This window comes from Oncorhynchus masou, chromosome 5 (assembly GCF_036934945.1).
Source record: "Oncorhynchus masou masou isolate Uvic2021 chromosome 5, UVic_Omas_1.1, whole genome shotgun sequence".
Lineage (NCBI taxonomy): Eukaryota > Metazoa > Chordata > Actinopteri > Salmoniformes > Salmonidae > Oncorhynchus > Oncorhynchus masou.
The window spans coordinates 47,639,160-47,659,108 of NC_088216.1; the positions used below are offsets into that span (position 1 = coordinate 47,639,160).

The 19,949-nt window shown below is 41.7% G+C and overlaps 1 protein-coding gene across 9 annotated transcripts in view; it reads right to left on the bottom strand.

Moving 5' to 3' along the window:
- LOC135539729 (plasma membrane calcium-transporting ATPase 1-like) overlaps window positions 1-19,949 on the bottom strand; it is a 150,393-nt gene that overhangs the window by 95,632 nt on the left and 34,812 nt on the right. For all 9 annotated transcript variants that reach the window (XM_064965799.1, XM_064965798.1, XM_064965797.1 and 6 more), the window contains one exon: window positions 11,894-12,422. In XM_064965799.1, the coding sequence (XP_064821871.1) occupies window positions 11,894-12,089 (196 nt within the window). In that variant the 5' untranslated portion in view covers window positions 12,090-12,422. The remainder of the gene's footprint in view (window positions 1-11,893; window positions 12,423-19,949) is intronic.

Below are 19,949 nucleotides of genomic sequence, written 5' to 3' on the forward strand. Positions count from 1 at the left end.
GGTGACTACCTCATGAAGCTGTTTGAGAGAAGCTGTCATCAGGGCAAAAGGGTGGCTACTTTGAAGAATCTTGTTTAACACTTGATTCCATGTGTGTTATTTCATAGTTGTGATGTCTTCACTATTACTCTACAATGTAGAACATTGTAAAATAAAGAGAAACCCTGGAATGAGTAGGTGTGTTCAAACTTGACTGGTAATATATATATATATAATATATATTACAAACAACATTTTTTCAAGCTTACCACTACCTCAAACTGTTGAATGGCAGGGACAAGAACACAGTCCACAGGTGGAGGTATGGGAGGAGAGTGGGAGATGAAGAGAGAGGGGGCAGATATAGGGTGAAAAGAGGTAGATATGGAGAGAGAGGTTTAGTGATGGATAGGAGTCAGAGGGTGAATGAGAAGATATAGGGGAAGAGGGAGAGGAGCTAAAGGGGAATGAGGGCAAAGGAGGGAGAGACAAGAGGTACAGTATACTAGTTGTTTTGCAGGGAAGAGGCCTGCATGTCTTTTAACTGCTGGTGCACCTTCAACAGACATCCAGCCCTTAGGTTGTGTGTGTACTGTATGTGTTTTCATGTATGTGAGAACAAGTGAAATTGCTGTGACTATCCTTGTCACGCACCCATAGTTCCCAGTAAGAGTGAAGATGCACAATTTCTCACATCACTCATTTCTAAAAGCATCCACAGACTAACAAACTCTTTAACCTGAACATACATGCTTACAGACCATACACACACTCAGTATATTATATATGTGTAATTGTGGTAAATTGTGGAAAGAATGTCCTTTTAAAATGACAATGACCCCCCCAAAAAAGCAGTCATTCACTCTGAAAGCTAACAGAGCTAAATAAAGAAGGGCACTTATGTCATGATGTCCAGAATCTCCAAACTCTTTCTGCTCTAAGGGCCAAAATGGATGGAGCAGAATGAGCAGAATTGAACCTCTGGGACCAAGGTTAAGGCCATGTCTTCTCTATGACATAATGACATCTGCATTGTCCACTACAATGCATATCTGCTGGTTGACCCAGCAACAAAGCTGGTAGTCATAGAGCCCAGTCCAACCAATCAAATCAAAGCTATCACAAGGCACACACTGGTTTGTACTATGCTACACTGTATTTCCCCAGACTATGACCTTGAAAGAGATAACAATGCTTTAATTCACTAACGACGGAACATTAGCCTACTTCTGAATTTGTCTTTTTTTTCTGAACAAAACCACCCTATGGGTGTCAGTAGAATAATACGTTTGTTTGTTTTTCCAACCAAACCAAGATGGCTGCATGTCTGCCAGTGGAGGGATAATGCCCAGATTGTCCATCATGTGGTCTGTCCATTCCACATTAATTTAGAGTAGCCTAGAGACCAGATATATTTACACTGCAAAGAGAATAAAACACCCATCTCTCTCCCCCTCACTCCCTTCTAACTTCTCAATTAAAGAAGCATTATTAGCATTACAAGAAAGGGGATGCCAAACAAAATTATGACAAAAGCATCTACCTGCTCTCTCTCTCTCTCTCTCTCTCTCTCTAAATTTGTTTTTATTCTTTAAAGAACTTATGAAAGAGATTGGTGTGTTTTTTTATTATCTAATCATGGAATGGGGTTGTTCAATGACAGATTTTAAACAAATACACGTCTATCACTTGATGGTTTCATTTCAGAGACAAAATAATCATGTTTTTTTTGCCAAATGCTATACATCAGCCTCATTCTCAGATAAATAAGTAATACTGCTAGGTCTAAAATCCAACTGGGATTGAGATAAAACTGAGTTATTATACAGGAAGTCTTTCAACTTGGAGTTCACTGTGTTTTACAAAACTTTTTCCAGTGTAGACAGTTTAGATATGGGACGACAGCTATCCAACCGTGACGAATCTCCACCCTTATGTAAAGGGATGATGTAGGCTGCTTTCCAGACTTTTGGAATCATATTACTTGCCAATGAAATATTGAATTTGTGTGTGAGAGGGTCAGTAATGATCTCTGCAGCAGTTTTTTTTTTGTTTAAGTTCAATTAGTCCGGGCTGGCCGCTATCTTAATATCTAAAGATTTGACTACCTTTACAACTTCAGAAAGCGCAATCTCGGTCAAATGAAATAGATTAACCGTCCATTGAATTTGGAGGTCAACCTCAGCGGAAGACCAGAGGAGTTTGTGTTAGCATATGGACTTAATGGTTTTCAATCATTTCATCAGGTTACTGAGGGTTGCCTTGATAGATTCGTAATAGAAGCTAAATTTGCATTTCCCTATTAACAAAGTGCATTTATTTCTCAGTGCCCTGAATAATTGCCATTCAGCCTGGGAGTTGTCCTTTCTGGCTTTGGCCCATTGTGTATTTCATTTATGGATCAAATCAGATAATTCCCTGTACTTTTTAAGAGGGGCGTGTTGATCACAGATTGTAGAAAACATGGAATGAAAATAGGAGAAACATTCTTCGATGTCAGTAATATACGCAATCCTATCCCAGTTGCAGGCGGAAAGTTTGTACAGGAATGCCTGCTCACATAATTGCTTAAAATGATGTTTGACTATGAACCGAGGGGGCACTTTTGGGATTTTAGTGTCTAATGCAAGCAACTTTACAATGATCACTTAAATCATTAGCTATGGAAAATATTAAAAGCCTGGTACTTACGCAGATTGTTAGTTAGAATAACATCAGTAAGTGTGGACTTGGAGATGTGTTTTGGGTTGGGTCTTGTGACTGCATTTATCAGTTGAGTAAAATTCAGTGGTTTGCACAGTCCTCTTATAGCCTCAAGAGTTTTGAGAGTCCCAGGCTTAGTTTAAAATCGCCCATGAGCACCATTTAATGCTTTCCCCAACCACGCAGTAGTTCAGCCAGAGAATCCAGGGATTCTACTTTTGCAGATGGAGGAATATAACATCTTATTAAGTCTAACTTCACAGCATTTGATAACTGCAGTTCCGATGCTAAAAACGTTGGTTTAGATAAAGACCTTAGTTCAATAACCACATGAATGTCTTTAATATACTCCGTCGCTTAACCATTATAACCAGCCAAGCCTGTAATAAAACACCTTGATTTGCTGCTTCCTCAAATCTCTCTACACTTAGAACACTTAAAAGATGCAGGATGCAGAAATCGCTCCGCCATTTCCTGGTTGCTAAAATACTAAATAGTTCGACTAATTTCAGTTTAGCAAGTATAGTGTAGAAAATTATTGTTCCAGCTAAACCAGTGAAAGATATTCTCCATAACCCAAATTACTGTATTTTCAGCTGTATGAAGCTGGTGTACAAAACTGAAAGTACAAAGACAAAAACTAAACTTAACGGGAAGCATAGAAATAACACATAAAACATCTACCACTTCCTACACTTGTTTTGAATGAGAATGACAGATCTATAACTCCCATTTCTATGTGAATGGGTCACCCAAAAAGTTACATATTGCAGCTTTAAAATAATACAAACTAAAGTAATCTGATACAACAAACCGTTTTAAACCAAATCTTGTCGATAAGAAAGTTTAAAAAGCATGTCACAGTAGGAATCAAATGGTAACACAGTCAGACCTCTCTGAACGATAAAACCTGCTGCACTGTCAGTCAAAGTAGGGTTTGGCAGCTTTTCTGGGGTAAGGAGATGGTTATCAAAAGCAGAAACAGGAAGCTATAACCCAGATATGCAGCTATTAAAACCTTAAGTGTCCTAAAAAATTTCAGCTGCAGCCTACAGGTCTAGTTAAGTCAAAAACCAAGTGTGTGCCCTAGCGTTGGTGACATAACTAGACCTGTAGGCTGCAGCTAAGTCAAAAACCAAGTGTGTGCCCTAGCGTTGGTGACATAGCTGCAGCCTACAGGTCTAGTCAAGTCAAAAACCAAGTGTGTGCCCTAGCGTTGGTGACATAACTAGACCTGTAGGCTGCAGCTATGTCACCAACGCTAGGGCACACACTTGGTTTTTGACTTGACTAGACCTGTAGGCTGCAGCTATGTCACCAACGCTAGGGCACACACTTGGTTTTTGACTTAACTAGACCTGTAGGCTGCAGCTAAGTCAAAAACCAAGTGTGTGCCCTAGTGTTGGTGACATAGCTGCAGCCCCAGCACGTTCAACAACTGCTGGAGGAGTGCGCTGACACGGAATTCACCCGGTGTGTGAATCTGGTCAATTCACCCAGTCACTTCAGTGTCCCGCACAGTGAGGCAGCAGCGGGACCTGTAGAACAGCAAATCACCGGTGACGAGTCTACCTGGCGGGCGTATACCTGGGCTAGCAAACCCAGCGCATCTAGATGTTCTGTCACAGGGCAGATACTGACCTGGCTTCCACCACCCAGCACAGCAAGGCAGGAGAGGACACCGGTAGATTGGCAGAACACAGGTGAAGAATCTGACTGTCGAAGAGTATCCAAGGCTAGTCAGCCCAGCGCATCTAGACAGTCAGTCACAGCACATATATGTCCTCACAGCTTTCAGGGAAGGCACCACCCCGTCACGGTCTCTTCGTGTAGAGACAGCAGACGTCACTATGTGGTGTCCTTGCGGTTTTAACACTTGGATTACTTTGTTGCGTTCGGTGTTGTTCAATGACAACTCTCGCAGCCTATAACAGTATTGCAAACAACACGATCAACGGAACTACCCTGCCACCATCTTGATACATTAGTATTGATGGGAAGTAAATTTACAGAGCATTCAGACCCCTTGATAATTTACACATTGTTACGTTACAGCCTTATTCTGAAATTGATTAAACAAATAAAACATCCTCAATCTACACACAATAGCCCTTAATGACAAACCAATAACAGGTTTTTAGAAATTTGTGAAAATGTATTCAAGATAATTTACATGAGTATTCAGACTCTTTGATATGAGACTCGAAATTTTGGTCCTGTGCATCAATTGATCATATTTGACATGTTTCCACAACTTGATTGGAGTCCATCTGTGGTAAATTCAATTGATTAGACATGATTTGGAGAGGTACACACATCTATATAAAGGTCCCACAGTTGACAGTGCATGTCAGAGCAAAACCCTAGCCATGAGGTCAAAAGAATTGTCCGTAGAGCTACGAGATAGGATTGTGTTGAGGCACAAATCTGGGGAAGGGCACCCAAAATTGTCTGCAGCATTGAAGGTCTCTACAAACACAGTGGCCTCCATAATTCTAAAATGGAAGAAGTTTGGAACCACTGACTGTTCCTAGACCTGGCCGCCCGGCCAAACTGAGCAATAGGGGGAGAAGGGCCTTGGTCAGGGAGGTGACCAAGACTCCGATGGTCACTCTGACAGAGCTCCAGAGTTTCTCTGTGATGGTAGAACCTCCCAGAAGGACAATCATTTCTGCAGCACTCCAACAGTCATGACTTTATCGTATAGTAACCAGACAGAAGCCACTCTACCATTAAGTAAAAGGCACATAACAGCACATTTGGAGTTTCCCAAAAGGCACATAAGACTCCCAGACCATGAGAAACAAGATTCTCTAGTCTGATGAAACCAAGATTGAACTCTTTGGCCTTAATGCCAAGCGTCACATCTGGAGGAAACCTGGCACTATCCGTACAGTGAAAAATGGTGGCAGCATCATGCGTGGGGATGTTTTTCAGCAGCAGGGACTGGGAGACTAGTCAGGATCGAGGGAAAGATGAACGGAGCAAAGTACAGAGAGATCCTTGATGAAAACATTTTTCAGAACACTCAGGACCTCAGATTGGAGAGAAGGTTCAACTTCCAACAGGACAATGACCCGAAGCTCACAGCCAAGACAACGCAGGAGTGTCTTCGGGACAAGTCTGAGTGTCCTTGAGTGGTCCAGCCAGAGCCCGGACTTGAACCTGATCGAACATCTCTGGAGAGACCTGAAATAGCTGTGCAGCGACGCTCCCCATCCAACCTGACAGAGCTTTAGAGGATCTGCAGAGAAGAATGGGAGAAACTCCCCAAATACAGGTGTGCCAAGCTATATATATACACACATTTGAAGTCTGAAGTTTACATTCACATTAGCCAAATACATTTAAACTCAGTTGCACAAATACCTGACATTTAATCCTCGTAAAAATTCTGTTTTAGGTCAGTTAGGATCACCACTTTATATTAAGAATGTGAAATGTCAGAATAATTGTAGCGAGAAAGATGTCATCTTTTATTCCTTTCATCACATTACCAGTGGGTCAGAAGTTAACACGCACTCAATTAGTATTTGGGAGCGTTGCCTTTAAATTGATTAACATGGGTCAAATGTTTCAGGTAGCCTTCCCCAAGCTTCCCACAATAAGTTGGGTGAATGTTGGCCCATTCCTCCTGACAGAGCTGGTGTAACTTAGTCAGGTTTGTATAGGCCTCCTTGCTCGCACATGCTTTTTCAGTTCTGCCCACAGATTTTCTATAGGATTGAGGTCAGGGCTTTGTGATGGCCACTCCAATACCTTGACTTTGTTGTCCATTTTGCTACAACTTTGGAAGTATGCTTGGGGTCATTGTCCATTTGGAAGACCCATTTGCGACCATTCTTTAACTTCCTGACTGACGTCTTGAGATGCTGCTTCAATATATCCACGTAATTTTCCAGCCTCATGATGCCATCTATTTTGTGAAGTGCACCAGTCCCTCCTGCAGCAAAGCACCCCCACAACATGATGCTGTCACCCCTGTGCTTCACGGCTGGGATAGTGTTCTTTGGCTTGCAAGCCTCCCCCTTTTTCCTCCAAACATAACATTGGTCATTATGACCAAACATTTATTTTGTTTCATCAGACCAGAGGACATTTCTCCAAAATGTACAATATTTGTCCCTATGTGCAGTTGCAAACTGTAGTATGGCTTTTTTTATGGCGGTTTTGGAGCAGTGGCATCTTCCTTGCTGAGCGGCCTTTCAGGTTATGTCAATATAGGACTCGTTTTACTGTGGATATTGTCATGCATAGGTGTATAGGTGGCAGGGAAGTCAGGCGCAGGAGAGTCAAACAGAGTGTAAAATGGAGTCTTTTAATAAAGTCCACGTAACATGCTCCATTTTTTTATTTATTTCACCTTTATTTAACCAGGTAGGCTAGTTGAGAACAAGTTCTCATTTGCAACTGCGACCTGGCATCTATACATAAACAAATATGGGTACGAGGACCCGACGCGCACCTATACAACATAAAACTACACTGACAAATAAAACAATCTCTGACAAAGACATGAGGGGAAACAGAGGGTTAAATACACAACAGGTAATGAATGGGATTGAAAACAGGTGTGTGGGAAGACAAGACAAAACCAATGGAAAATTAAAAATGGATCAATGATGGCTAGAAGACCGGTGACGAATGCCGAGCACCGCCCGAACAAGGAGAGGCAACGACTTTGGCAGAAGTCGTGACAGATATAGATACTTTTGTACCCGTTTCCTCCAGCATTTTCACAAAGTCCTTTACCATTGTTCTGGGATTGATTTGCACTTTTTGCACCAAAGTACAATCATCTCTAGGAGACAGAATGAGTATCCTTCCTGAGCAGTATGATGGCTGCGTGGTCCCATGGTGTTTATACTTGCGTACTATTTTTTGTACAGATGAACGTGGTACCTTCAGGCGCTTGGAAATTGCTCCCAAGGAAGAACCAGACTTGTGGAGATCTACAATTATTTTTCTGAGGTCTTGGCTGATTTCTATTGATTTTCCCCTGATGTCAAGCAAAGAGGCACAGAGTTTGAAGGTAGGCCTTGAAATACATCCACAGGCACACCTCCAATTGACTCAAATTATGTCAATTAGCCTATCATAAGCTTCTAAAGCCATGACATTTTCTGGAATTTTCCAAGCTGTTTAAAGGCATAGTCAACTTAGTATACGTAAACTTCTGACCCACTGGAATTGTGATAAAGTGAATTATAAGTTAAATAATCTGATTGTAAACAATTTTTGGAAAAATTACTTGTGTCATGCACTAAATAGATGTCCTAAACAACTTGCCAAAACTATAGTTTGTTAACAAGAAATTTGTGGAGTGGTTGGAAAATGAGTTTTAATGACTACAACCTAAGTGTATGTAAACTTCCGACTTCAACTGCATGCGTGTGATATATATATATATATATATATATATATATATATATATATATATATATATATATATATATATATATATATATATATATATATATAATAATATATAAAATAATGACATTTACACACACAAAGATTTCTAAAAACCTGTTTTTGCTTTGTCATTATGGGGTATTGTGTGTAGATTGATGAGGGAAGAAACGATTGAATCAATTTTAGAATAATGTGGAAAAGGTCAAGGGGTCTGAATACTTTCCGAATGCACTGTACATGTTTCACATGTCTGGAAGGTGGCTAAAACATGCTTCCCCTCAATTTGAGATCTGTATGGAAAGTATTTACATTAGACATTTTAGTAATTTAGCAGATGCTCTTATCCAGAGTAACTTACACTAAGTGCATTCATCTTAAGATAGCTAGGTGAGACAACCACATACTGTATCACAATGAAATATACAGGATATGAACATTCCATTCCAGCTTAACAATGGATATATAGGTTTTTTCAACAACAAAAAAAACTACCTTTTTTATCCACATCTAGAATCTATGAATAAAACATCTAAGTACAGTAATATTTTGGACAAACACTAAGGTAATCATAAGCAATCATTTCTGGTGAAAAAACACACGTGAAAAATTGGTGGATATAGCGCTTTGGAAATAAACTCATTTATTTATAACATCAGAGACCAAGAACGTCAAACTAAGCCTGGTCTAATCACCATAATATATTCTGAGTGAATCTCACCAGTACACTCAAAAATACAGGGGTGACCCCATTCTAGTCTTCATCACTCTTAAAGGCAGTCTGGTGTAATGCTGTAATCCTGCGCTTTTCCTGCCATGGCGCTAGCAGCATAACTGAGCTGATGTGTCATACAACCCCACCCACCGAACAGGGATATCCTGGGCCAAAGAGGCTGGGCCGTTAGCTGCAGGCACAGCGATGAATCACTGCTCTGCCCGTGTCATATATGCCTACATGCCACGCCATTCTAACCGCCTCCACAAGAGAGCTAGGGCGTGTTTACACACATCCAACTAGGCTTATATCCTAAGTAATAAGGTCTAGTTGTTTCTGTACCTTGCTGGACTGTCGTAAGTTTCTCCCCTTTGCCTAAAATAGGGATGTGTCGTGTTCTAATTCTGTGTAAGCCTTGCCTACGTAAGTTGTTATAGAGTCCCCCGTACTCCATACCCTGGTCCCCCGTGCTCCATACCCTGGTCCCCCGTGCTCCATACCCTGGTTGGATAACTTGAGCAGATCCAGTCTCAAACCTAGGTTGGACAGCAAAATCAGCAGGAGCAGAAGCATTGCATTGTGTTTTCAAAAAAACAGTAGTGTCTCTGGAGCAAACAACACTACACTGAACACAACATAGCAGAGAAGAGCAAATCCGATGAAACTGTACTTATGGCAATGCTGAGTGTGTCCAAGAGTGTGTGTGTGCGTGTTTGTATGCACTTTTGTTTGTGTACGCAGGCATGCATGTGTGTGTGTGTACGGGCACATGTGTGTGTGTAGTGGGTGGAGAAAAGGGGAAAGTGCCTCTCCTCTCTGTGTAGTAGTTCAGGTGAGTGTTAATGGAGGTGGTAAAGTGTTGTTAAGGTGGAGGTTAATGCTCATCTTTCTCTCCTCTCCCGCCTCCACTGATGCACCACAGACTAATGAACCATAGAAATGAAACGACTGGATCCATCTCTAGGAAATGAACAACCACATTTATCCTAGATCAGGTGATGCACTTAGTGCTACTGCATCAGTATTCACATGTTCCCAAATGGCACCCTATCCCCTATACAGTGCAATGCTTTTGACCAGAGCCATATAGGTCCTGGTCAAATGTGGTGTACTACAGTATATAGGGAATAGGGTGGCATTTGGGATAAAAACACATTGTAGTTGGTAGATAACTAGCCAGCCATATCAAATGAGGAAGTGTTCTGCTAGCTACAGTACTGGGTACGGAAGCGGTACAGACTGATAAAGATATACATTTGTAACATGCACTGGGCTGTGGCGAGATGAGAGTGACGTCATTGTCAGAGAAGCCCCCCCCCCCGGTGGATAGAACACTTACTCACACAGCCAAGGGACTGAAGTAAAACTGTATCGGCAAGGCAAACCGAATCCTAGACAAGTCATTTGAGCCGAGCGGACCCTTCTTGTCTCGTGAAAGAAAGAAAGTGAATCCACGCACTAAATAGCGGCATTATGACAACAGTGATATGAGATGCCAGGCTTCTGAGGCCCATTTGCTTACAAAACAACCAGCAGAAAACCCATCTTGTTTTCTACTGAAATTAACCTGCCTTTCGTTATGTGTTTGAGTGGGTCCCCCCCTCCATCCACCCGTCAGTCCACTGAAAACATAATTATGTTTCCTTCATTAAAAATAGTCATTTATTGTGCGGAGAACAGCGCTCCAGCTGTCCCTTGATTACTAAATGGAATAGAGCAATGATCTATGAAGTCATTAGGGCTACAGTGTGGAACTAATTCCAACCCTGGAATGAACCGCAGAACCAAGGAGGGGCACTTGCGAGCAAGCAAGCGAGAAAGAGAGAAAGTAGGTGGGAGGGTGGGAGAGAGAAAGAGGGAGGGTGGGAAGTGGAGAGAGAGAGAGAGAGAAAGAGAGAAAGTAGCAGTGGCCATTTTCTACTCTCAACCCATAGTTGATCAGCTGTCAGATATCATGTGATTAATCTGCTCTGAGTGATTCCAATCGTGTATGTACGTGTGCGCACGTGCGTAAATGTTCCGATGATAAATCAGAGTGCAAGTTGTTGGTGGCGAAAGATTATCTCCTTGTTTCTAAAGCCAGCCCGGGGATGGTTTGAAGGCCTGGTTAGCAAACGGTGTCGAACTCATTAGCAGTAGGCCCATAGCCACACCTGCGCTAATGGATAGCATGTGCAGGAGGGAGCAGTTAAAGGAATACTTCACTAGCTAAAGGCAGGCTGGGGACTGGGGAGTGGCTGTACAGTGAAATAGATACTGTATTGGGTTAAATGGTTAGCATTAGCAGGTCAGTGAACTTGCAGTCCATACTGGACCTATATTTTACATATATGATGTACTTCAGCCTGCATTTTCAAAACTTTACGTTGGAGACAGCAACGATAAAAATGTCCTACACACAGCATCACTTAACCTCCATAATTAACCCTTCACTCTCTGCTGCTCAAACGGATTTAAAAATCAGTCATGTCAGAGCAGTTTAGCCCTGGGACTCAGCACAACCAGCGGCCTAACTCTGGCCATGGGCCCTATTCATGGGGTACATGTTTCATCACAATATTGTTTTGAATGTTTGAGTGAATTTTTTAGGGGTCATTGTCATTTAAGAGGACATTCTTTCCACAATTTACCACAATTGCACATATGGAAGGTCACCTGATTTTAGCTAGCAAACTTGAGGCATTGCTAACAATTGTTGACGAACTTTGCTAGCTAATGACAACATTGCCATCTGTCTAAAGTACATTTGACGACATGACAATGCTGGCAAAGTTGTTTCCAACTATACATTTGACTACTTTCTCAATGTCATCGTATTTCCAGGCACTATTGTGTAATTTAGACAAAATCATATTTAGCCTCTGTCCAGAATGACTGGGCGCTTATCATCACTTTAGGGCACCACTACTGTGCCTCCAGTAGAGGGCGACTTGAGTAGATGTTCATAACAATGGCATGACGCGACCGAGTGACAGAGGTGCAACCTATGAATAAGGGTCAGATATATGATGACATCATTATAACATTCAGTAGGGCTAATGGGGTGATACAGTAATGTGTGAGTGTGTGTGTAATGTCTCTTACCCTCGATGGGCGATGTCTTGAGCCTGCGGCAGACCCCCTGCACGTCTCCATAGGAGTCGGCTATCTTGGTGACGGCCTCTCCACTCCTCAGCTCCATCAGCTCTCGGAGGTCCATCACCGTGATGCCAAAGTCCCCCTCCTGGTTGCCATCGGCAACAGAGTTCCCGGGAGGGTGGTCCGCCGTGTTGTTGGCCATTTTGTCGTTGTTGGATTGTTTTTCCTCTTTGCTCGCCTACTGTCTCTCTAAGATCACTGTGCGTGACAGTTGTAAACTAAGAACTGGCTCGTAGTGCGGAAATAGTTCAATAGTACAACAAGGAAGTCCAAGTCACCTAAGGGCTTCAACACCTAAGTCCTTACTTTGTGCAGACAGGAAATGTGGGTATTGTAGTAGTATTGAGTGGTGGTCTCTCTGCCAGGTGTGGGAGATGAACATCAGTGGACGAGCGTCTGGACCCGGAAGTGCATATTATCTACCAAGGAAACAGTGGAGTCATGATCCGTTGGCCACTTCTTCTGTTCCACAAAACTGCAGGAGAAAGAGACAAGAAAAAAAGGTTTTAAAACATTGAAAAGGTCTAAATGAATATAAACCACAGGAATAGCTTGCTATTGAGGATTTCTATCAAATCCTACAAGATCACCACGACATAACCAGAAAAAAAAGAAAAATTATTGCAGGAACTGTATGGCAGTGGTTCCCAAACTGTGGGGAGGGCGAGGGGGGTCATTTGTAATTTAAGGAACTCAGCCCGGTTTGAAACGTACTCTTGAAAGTTACAATTGTAGAACGCGCAAGGTGCATTTACGAATTCGGGTACGGCATCATCAGTTCCTCGTCGTGATAGTTATTGCAGACCATAGAGAGCGATGTATATCTAGTCAGAAAGTGTCCAGATCAACCAGCCCATGTCAGCTAACGTTGTGATTTCAAGTTTTTGTTGTTGCCCATTGTCATACACATTCGACATTGCAAAATGTACAGAATTGCAAGAACATTGCAGGAGTGGAGGAACTGAGATGAGAAGAAAATGCCAAAACGCTAAAGAGATTCTCAAAAGCAGAGAGCATGTGATTCTCTGAATGGGAAAGACAGCCATGCTTTGCATCGAGGTTGAACAATTCCTAAGGACAGGCCATACAGTAGGACACATATTTAGGATAATCCGACTCTCACTTGACACACACAGACCCTTTGTTTGTATAAGATTAGCCGTCTCGCAGTAGATCCAACTGCTTATCCCAAAACGACTGCTTTTCACAAAGAATCCTAATTCCCCTATATGGAGGCAGAGGATAAAGACGCCATGGGAATCACCATAGTGACCTGGTTCTATGACACCAGTGCTATAGAGTAGTTATCAGTGGTGTGTAGCTGTAGAGAGGAGCTATAATAGATTGTTAATATCTCCCATACAATACAAAGTCTTATACAGCAGTCTTTAATGCAGCGCTATGTGTTGAAACTGACTGGAAGGAAGAGGACATTATGCTAATGTGAGATAACGCTCTGGACCACTCCTCTGAGCCAGTGTGTGTGTGTGTGTGTGTGTGTGTGTGTGTGTCCCACTCCTCCGGGCTCTCCATGACATACTAAACACCCCAAATGGAGGTCTGCCTTTGATGTGTGCTTATGTGATAAGAACTGATGTGCTGGAGTGTGACTCTCCGGATTTGCATTCTCTGTCTCACAGGCCAGAAATACACTCATGCACACGCACATCCACACCAGGGTTTCCGTTAGCCGGCAACAGTCAACTTTTGGCCGATAAAAATGATGAAAAGCCGATTAATAAAAATTGTTGGGCTGCCTCTCATACACACCCCGATTGCCTTACGTACATGCACCTGATGCTGAGGAGGGAGAGCGAGAGACGAGCCTTGGCCTAAGTTACTGTTGATTGCAAAGATGGAGGCCACTTTCATTGAAGTAAAACGAAAGTTAGAGGGGGAAAAGTATGCCGATAGTGAAAGGGGGGGGGGGGCTATTTATAATAATTTATTATTATTATTATTATTCTATTTATTCATCTAAACCAGTTGTTTAATATGCAAAAAAAGTGTTTTGTTTCATTCGGTTTTCTCAATACGACCTGCCTTTTTAAATTGTGTGCTCTGTATTTAGTTTGCGACAGGTTAAGTAGACCTGCCTATTGCTGTCATTTGTTGGATACGGTAAGCACTAGACTTTGTTGGTAATTGTGGTAACATTTGTGAATGTTTAAACCAGTTCACAAGTGATTTATTTAATTCTGTTGGGCCATTTTCTTTGGCCAAATTAAGTTAACTGTAATATTGTGTTTGCCAAAATATAACATCCTGCTCTTATTTTGCCTATAAACAATGGCTTAACTTACTTTTGAAATTACCCAAATAAAGTTTAGAAACTTTTGTGAAGGTTTGGTGTTGTGTGGCAGTGCGCACCAACTGACTCCGAAAGTTGAACTTGAGGTGAGGAAGAATGTTTTAGGCCTACCAGAGTGAATCCTATAAATTAACAATATAATACTCATCATTAATTATGATAGAAAATTAACGAATTAGTCTCCATGTGTACACCTATATCAGAGCAGACGCAGTAGCCCATCTGAAAGGCATGTCAGTACAGCATTCTACCAGCATCTCTCCAGCTCTAGGTCTAACCTTTATCTTCATTTATATCTTTATTAAATATCGTACAGTGAATGCCTAAGCCTATAGGCATATGCATGCAACGCCCTGGTGCGTTTGGCGCTCAAATCTCCAACAGCTGAATAATTATTGTTTTAGGAAAGTAAAAACCAATAATGCAAATAGCAAAGAAAGTTTTGCATAGGCTACGCACCGAAAACACAAGGAATAGTGTTTTAGAAATGTGTAATTAAGGTTGTTCTTAAGGACACGTAAATGTGGCTCATTTGACCAACATCGCTCGTTTATTGATGGTGCTGGCTGCTTGGGTGGACGCCCTAATGAGTTACGCACCCCAATACATATGGATGACCGGGTCATTTTCTCAAAATGTCAGATAAATGTAAATATTCCCAGTCACTTGGCAAATTTTCCTAACAAAAACCCTGACACACACACACACACACACACACACACACACACACACACTACAATTAGCCTAGGAGCGGTTATTTTATATATGGGAAAGTGGTGTATGTGAGGTGGTTTGCTTGCGAGAACCTGCAGGAAGGCATTAACCTAGATTGGGTTAATATGCTCTTCTTTATACTCTGACATCTTCCCTGGAATTTGATAGAAATATAAAACAAAGAGCACCTCAAGGATTTAACCTCAGGCCATTCACTGAAGCAGTTAGACAAAACAACCACCATGGCCATGTACTGCTCCTCAATGGAAGTTTCCACACACTTAGGTTGGAGTCATTTAAAAAAAAAAAAAATGTTTTTCAACCACTCCACAAAATCCTTGTTAGCAAATTATAGTTTTGGCAAGTCGGTTAGGACATTGAATTTTTCCAACAATTGTTTACAGACAGATTATTTCACTGTATCACAATTCCAGTGGGTCAGAAGTTTACATGCACTAAGTTGACTGTACCTTTAAATGCTTGGAGAATTCCAGAAATGTCATGGCTTTAGAAGCTTCTGATAGGCTAATTGACATCATTTGAGTCAATTGGAGGTGCACCTGTGGCTGTATTTCAAGGCCAACCTTCAAACTCAGTGCCTCGTTGCTTGGCATCATGGGAAAAATCTAAAGAAATAAGCCAAGATCTCAGAAAAAATATTGTAGACCTCCACAAGTCTGGTTCATCCTTGGGAGCAATTTCCAAAACACCTGAAGGTACCACGTTCATCTGTACAAACAATAGTACGCAAGTATAAACACAATGGGACCATGCAGCCCTCATACCGCTCAGGAAGGAGACACGTTCTGTCTCCTAGAGATGAACGTACTTTGGTGTGAAAGGTGCAAATCGATCCCAGAACAGCAGCAAAAGGACCATGTGAAGATGCTGGAGGAAACAGGTACAAAAGTATCTATATCCATAGTAGAGGTCAACCGATTATGATTTTTCAACGCCGATACCGATTATTGGAGGACCAAAAAAAAGCTGATACCGATTAAAATCGGATGATTTTTATTTATATTATTAATTTATATATAATAATGACAATTACACCAATACTGAATGAACACTTAATATAACACATCAATTTAGTCTCAAATAAATAATGAAACGTGTTCAATTTGGTTTAAATAATACAAAAACAAAGTGTTGGAGAAGAGTAAAAGTGCAATATGTGCCATGTCAAAAAGCTAACGTTTAAGTTCCTTGCTCAGAACATATGAAATCTGGTGGTTCCTTTTAACATGAGTCTTCAATATTCCCAGGTAAGAAGTTTTAGGTTGTAGTTATTATAGGACTATTTCTCTCTATACCATTTGTATTTCATAGACTTTTGACGATTGGATGTTCTAATAGGTACTTTATTATTGGCAGCCTAATCTCAGGAGTTAATATGCTTGAATTCATAAACCGCTGTGCTTCAAGCATTGCGCTAAGAGCTGCTGGCAACCACCGCTCAGGTCAGACTGCTCTATCAAATCATAGACTTAATTATAATATGATAACACACAGAAATACGAGCCTTAGGTCATTAATTTGGTCAAATCCGGAAACTATCATCTCGAAAACAAAACGTTTATTCTTTCAGTGAAATACGAAACCGTTCCGCATTTTATCTAACGGGTGGCATCCCTAAGTCTAAATATCGCTGTTACATTGCACAACCTTCAATGTCATAATTATGTACAATTCTGGAAAATGAATTTACGGTCTTTGTTAGGAAAAAATGGTCTTCACACAGTTCGCAACAAGCCAGGCGGCCCAAACTGCTGCATATACCATGACTCTGCTAGCACAGAATGCAAAAGAAGTGAGAAAATTTCCCTAGTTAAAAGAAATTCATGTTAGCAGGCAATATTAACTAAATATGCAGATTTAAAAATATATACTTGTGTATTGATTTTAAGAAAGGCATTGATGTTTATGGTTAGGTACACTATGGTGCAACGACAGTGCTTTTTTCGCAAATGCGCTTGTTAAATCACCCGTTTGGCGAAGTAGGCTGTGATTCAATGATAAATTAAAAGGCACCACATCGATTATATGCAACAAAGGACAAGCTAGATAAACTAGCACTAGTAATATCATCAACCATGTGTAGTTAACTAGTGATTATGTTAAGATTGATTGCTTTTTATAAGATAAGTTTAATGCTAGGTAGCACCTTACCTTGAGTGCAATGTAAACGGCCATAACTGGTGTCCAAAAATGCTGATTACCGATTGTTAAGAAAACGTCCCTAATTAAAATCGTCCGACCTCTAATCCATAGTAAAACGAGTCCTATATCATCATAACCTGAAAGGCCACTCATAAAAAAATTGTTGTACTTTTTGGAGAAATGTCCTCTGGTCTGATGAAACAAAAATAGAAATGTTTGGCTATAATGACCATCGTTATGTTTGGAGAAAAAGGGGGAGACTTGCAAGCCGAAGAACACCATCCCAACCGTGAAGCACGGGGGGTGGCAGCATTATGTTGTGGGGATGCTTTGCTGTAGGATGGACTGCCGCACTTCACAAAATAGATGGCATGAAAAGGCTTGAAAATTATGTGGATATTCTGAATTTCTGACATCAGTCAGGAAGTTAAAGCTTGGTCGCAAAATGGGTCTTCCAAATGGACAATGACCACAAGCATACATCCAAAGTTGTGGCAAAATGGCTTGAGGACAACAAAGTCAAGGTATTGGAGTGGCCATAACAAAGCCCAGACCTCAATCCTATAGAAAATTTGTGGGCAGAACTGAAAAAGCGTGTTCAAGCAGTTCCACCAGGTCTGTCAGGAGGAATGGCATTTTTACTCTGTTTTTCACAATTCCTGACATTTAATCAGAGTTTTAATGTATTTGGCTAAGATGTAGGTAATCTTCCGACTTCAACAGTATATACAGCTTACCATTCAAAGTGAATGGCCATCTATATTGCTCCCCCAAAAAGTGTGTGTGAGTGTGAGTGTGAGTGAGAGAGTGTGAGTGAGTGTCTTTCCACAGAGGGGAAAGTGACCTGGCCTCTAGAGTTTCAATGATGGCGTTTTCAGCAATGCTTCTGGACAAAAAGTTGGTAGACGCTGCTCTGGTCTACAAATGCATTAGCCTGATGTAACCAGTATGCATGTGTAAATGCCACATGAGCTCCGAACAAAATCTATCGACTTTGTGAAATGTCAGCAGTCGCCTGGGGACCATCAAAGGGCCACTAAATGGCTCCCTAATTTAGGGGCCCAAACAGTGAGAGCTTTTAGACAACATACAGTACACTTCAATACACTATATATACACAACAGGATGTGGATAAATTAGTGGTTTCAGCCATTTCAGCCACAGCCAATGCTGACAGGTGTATAAAATCGAGCACACAGCCATGCAATATCTATAGACAAACTTTGGCAGTAGAATGGCCTCATTGAAGAGTTTAGTGACTTTCAATGTGGCACCATCATAGGATGCCAACTTTCCAACAAGTCAGTTCATCAAATTTATGCACTGCTAGAGCTGTCCCGTTCAATTGTAAGTGCTGGCATTGTGAAGTGGAAATGTCTAGGAGCAACAATGGCTTAGCCGCAAAGTGGCAGGCCACACAAGCTCACAGAACAGGACTGCCCAATGTTGAAACTTGTAGCGCGTAAAAATCGTCTGTCCTCGGTTGCAACACCACCGAGTTACAAACTGCCTCTGGAAGCAACTTCAGTACAAAAAGTTAGTCGGGAGCTTCATAAAATGGGTTTCCATGGCCGAGCAGCCGCACACAAGCCTAAGATCACCATGTGCAATGCAAAGCATCGGCTGGAGTGGTGTAAAGCTCACTGCCATTAGACTCTGGAGAAGTGGAAACGCGCTCTCTGAAGTGATGAATCACACTTCACCATCTGGCAGTCCCACGGAAGAATCTGGATTTGGCAGATGCCAGGAGAACGTTACCTGCCCAAATGCACAGTGCCAACTGTACAGTTTGGTGGAGGAATAATCTTCTGCAGCTGTTTTTCATGATTTTGGGGCTAGGCCCTTACCTCCAGTGAAGGGAAATCTTAATGCTACAGCATACAATGACATTCTAGATGATTCTGTGCTTCCAACTTTGTTTGGAAAAGGTCCTTTCCTGTTTCAACATGACAATGTCCCTGTGGACAAAGCGAGGTCCAGAGTAATGGATTGTCAAGATCGGTGTGGAAGAACTTGACTGGCCTGCACAGAGCCCTGACCTCAACCCCATTGAACACCATTGGGATGAATTGGAATGCCGACTGCGAGCGAGGCCTAAATCGCCCAATATCAGTCCCTGACCTCACTAATACTCGTGGCTGAACGGAAGAAACTCCCCGCAGCAATGTTTCAACATCTAGTGGAAAGCTTTCCCAGAAGAGTGAAGGCTGTTATAGTAGCAAACGGGGGACCAACTCCATATTAAGGCCCATGATTTTGGAATGAGATGTTTGATGAGCAGGTGTCCACATACACTACATGACCAAAAGTAGGTCCCCAAGTCACTAGCCTCGCCCCTTCTCTCGCTCTATCCCCCTTTTGCTCCCTCTGTGTATTGTTCTCACGCTCACTCTTATCCTCCTCTGTGCCCCTCTTCATCCATCTCTTCCTCTCTACTTCGTCATGAATACACGGTATGAAAAACAGCCGTAAGCATGACTTTTACCGACTTCTTCCCGTTTCCCACGGTCACTTTGCTATAAACCACATTAACCAACCTCGATCCGTCGCCAGAGAGAATGAGCACCACCGCCACCAAAATGAACAACAACACAGATCTGTGACACGTCTCTATGAGAAGAGATGTTTATTAATGTCGATGGGTGAGGATCTAGCTACCCGTTAAGACAAGCTAATCAACTGGCACGCTAATTTTACCAATAGTCATTTCATTAGTGAAATTAGCCCAAGCGCCGGAGCATCTCCAACACCAAGAAAATAACGCAGATGCGGCTTGTTCCCTCATTATGCAAAACAGCGCGGTGATGTCATTAA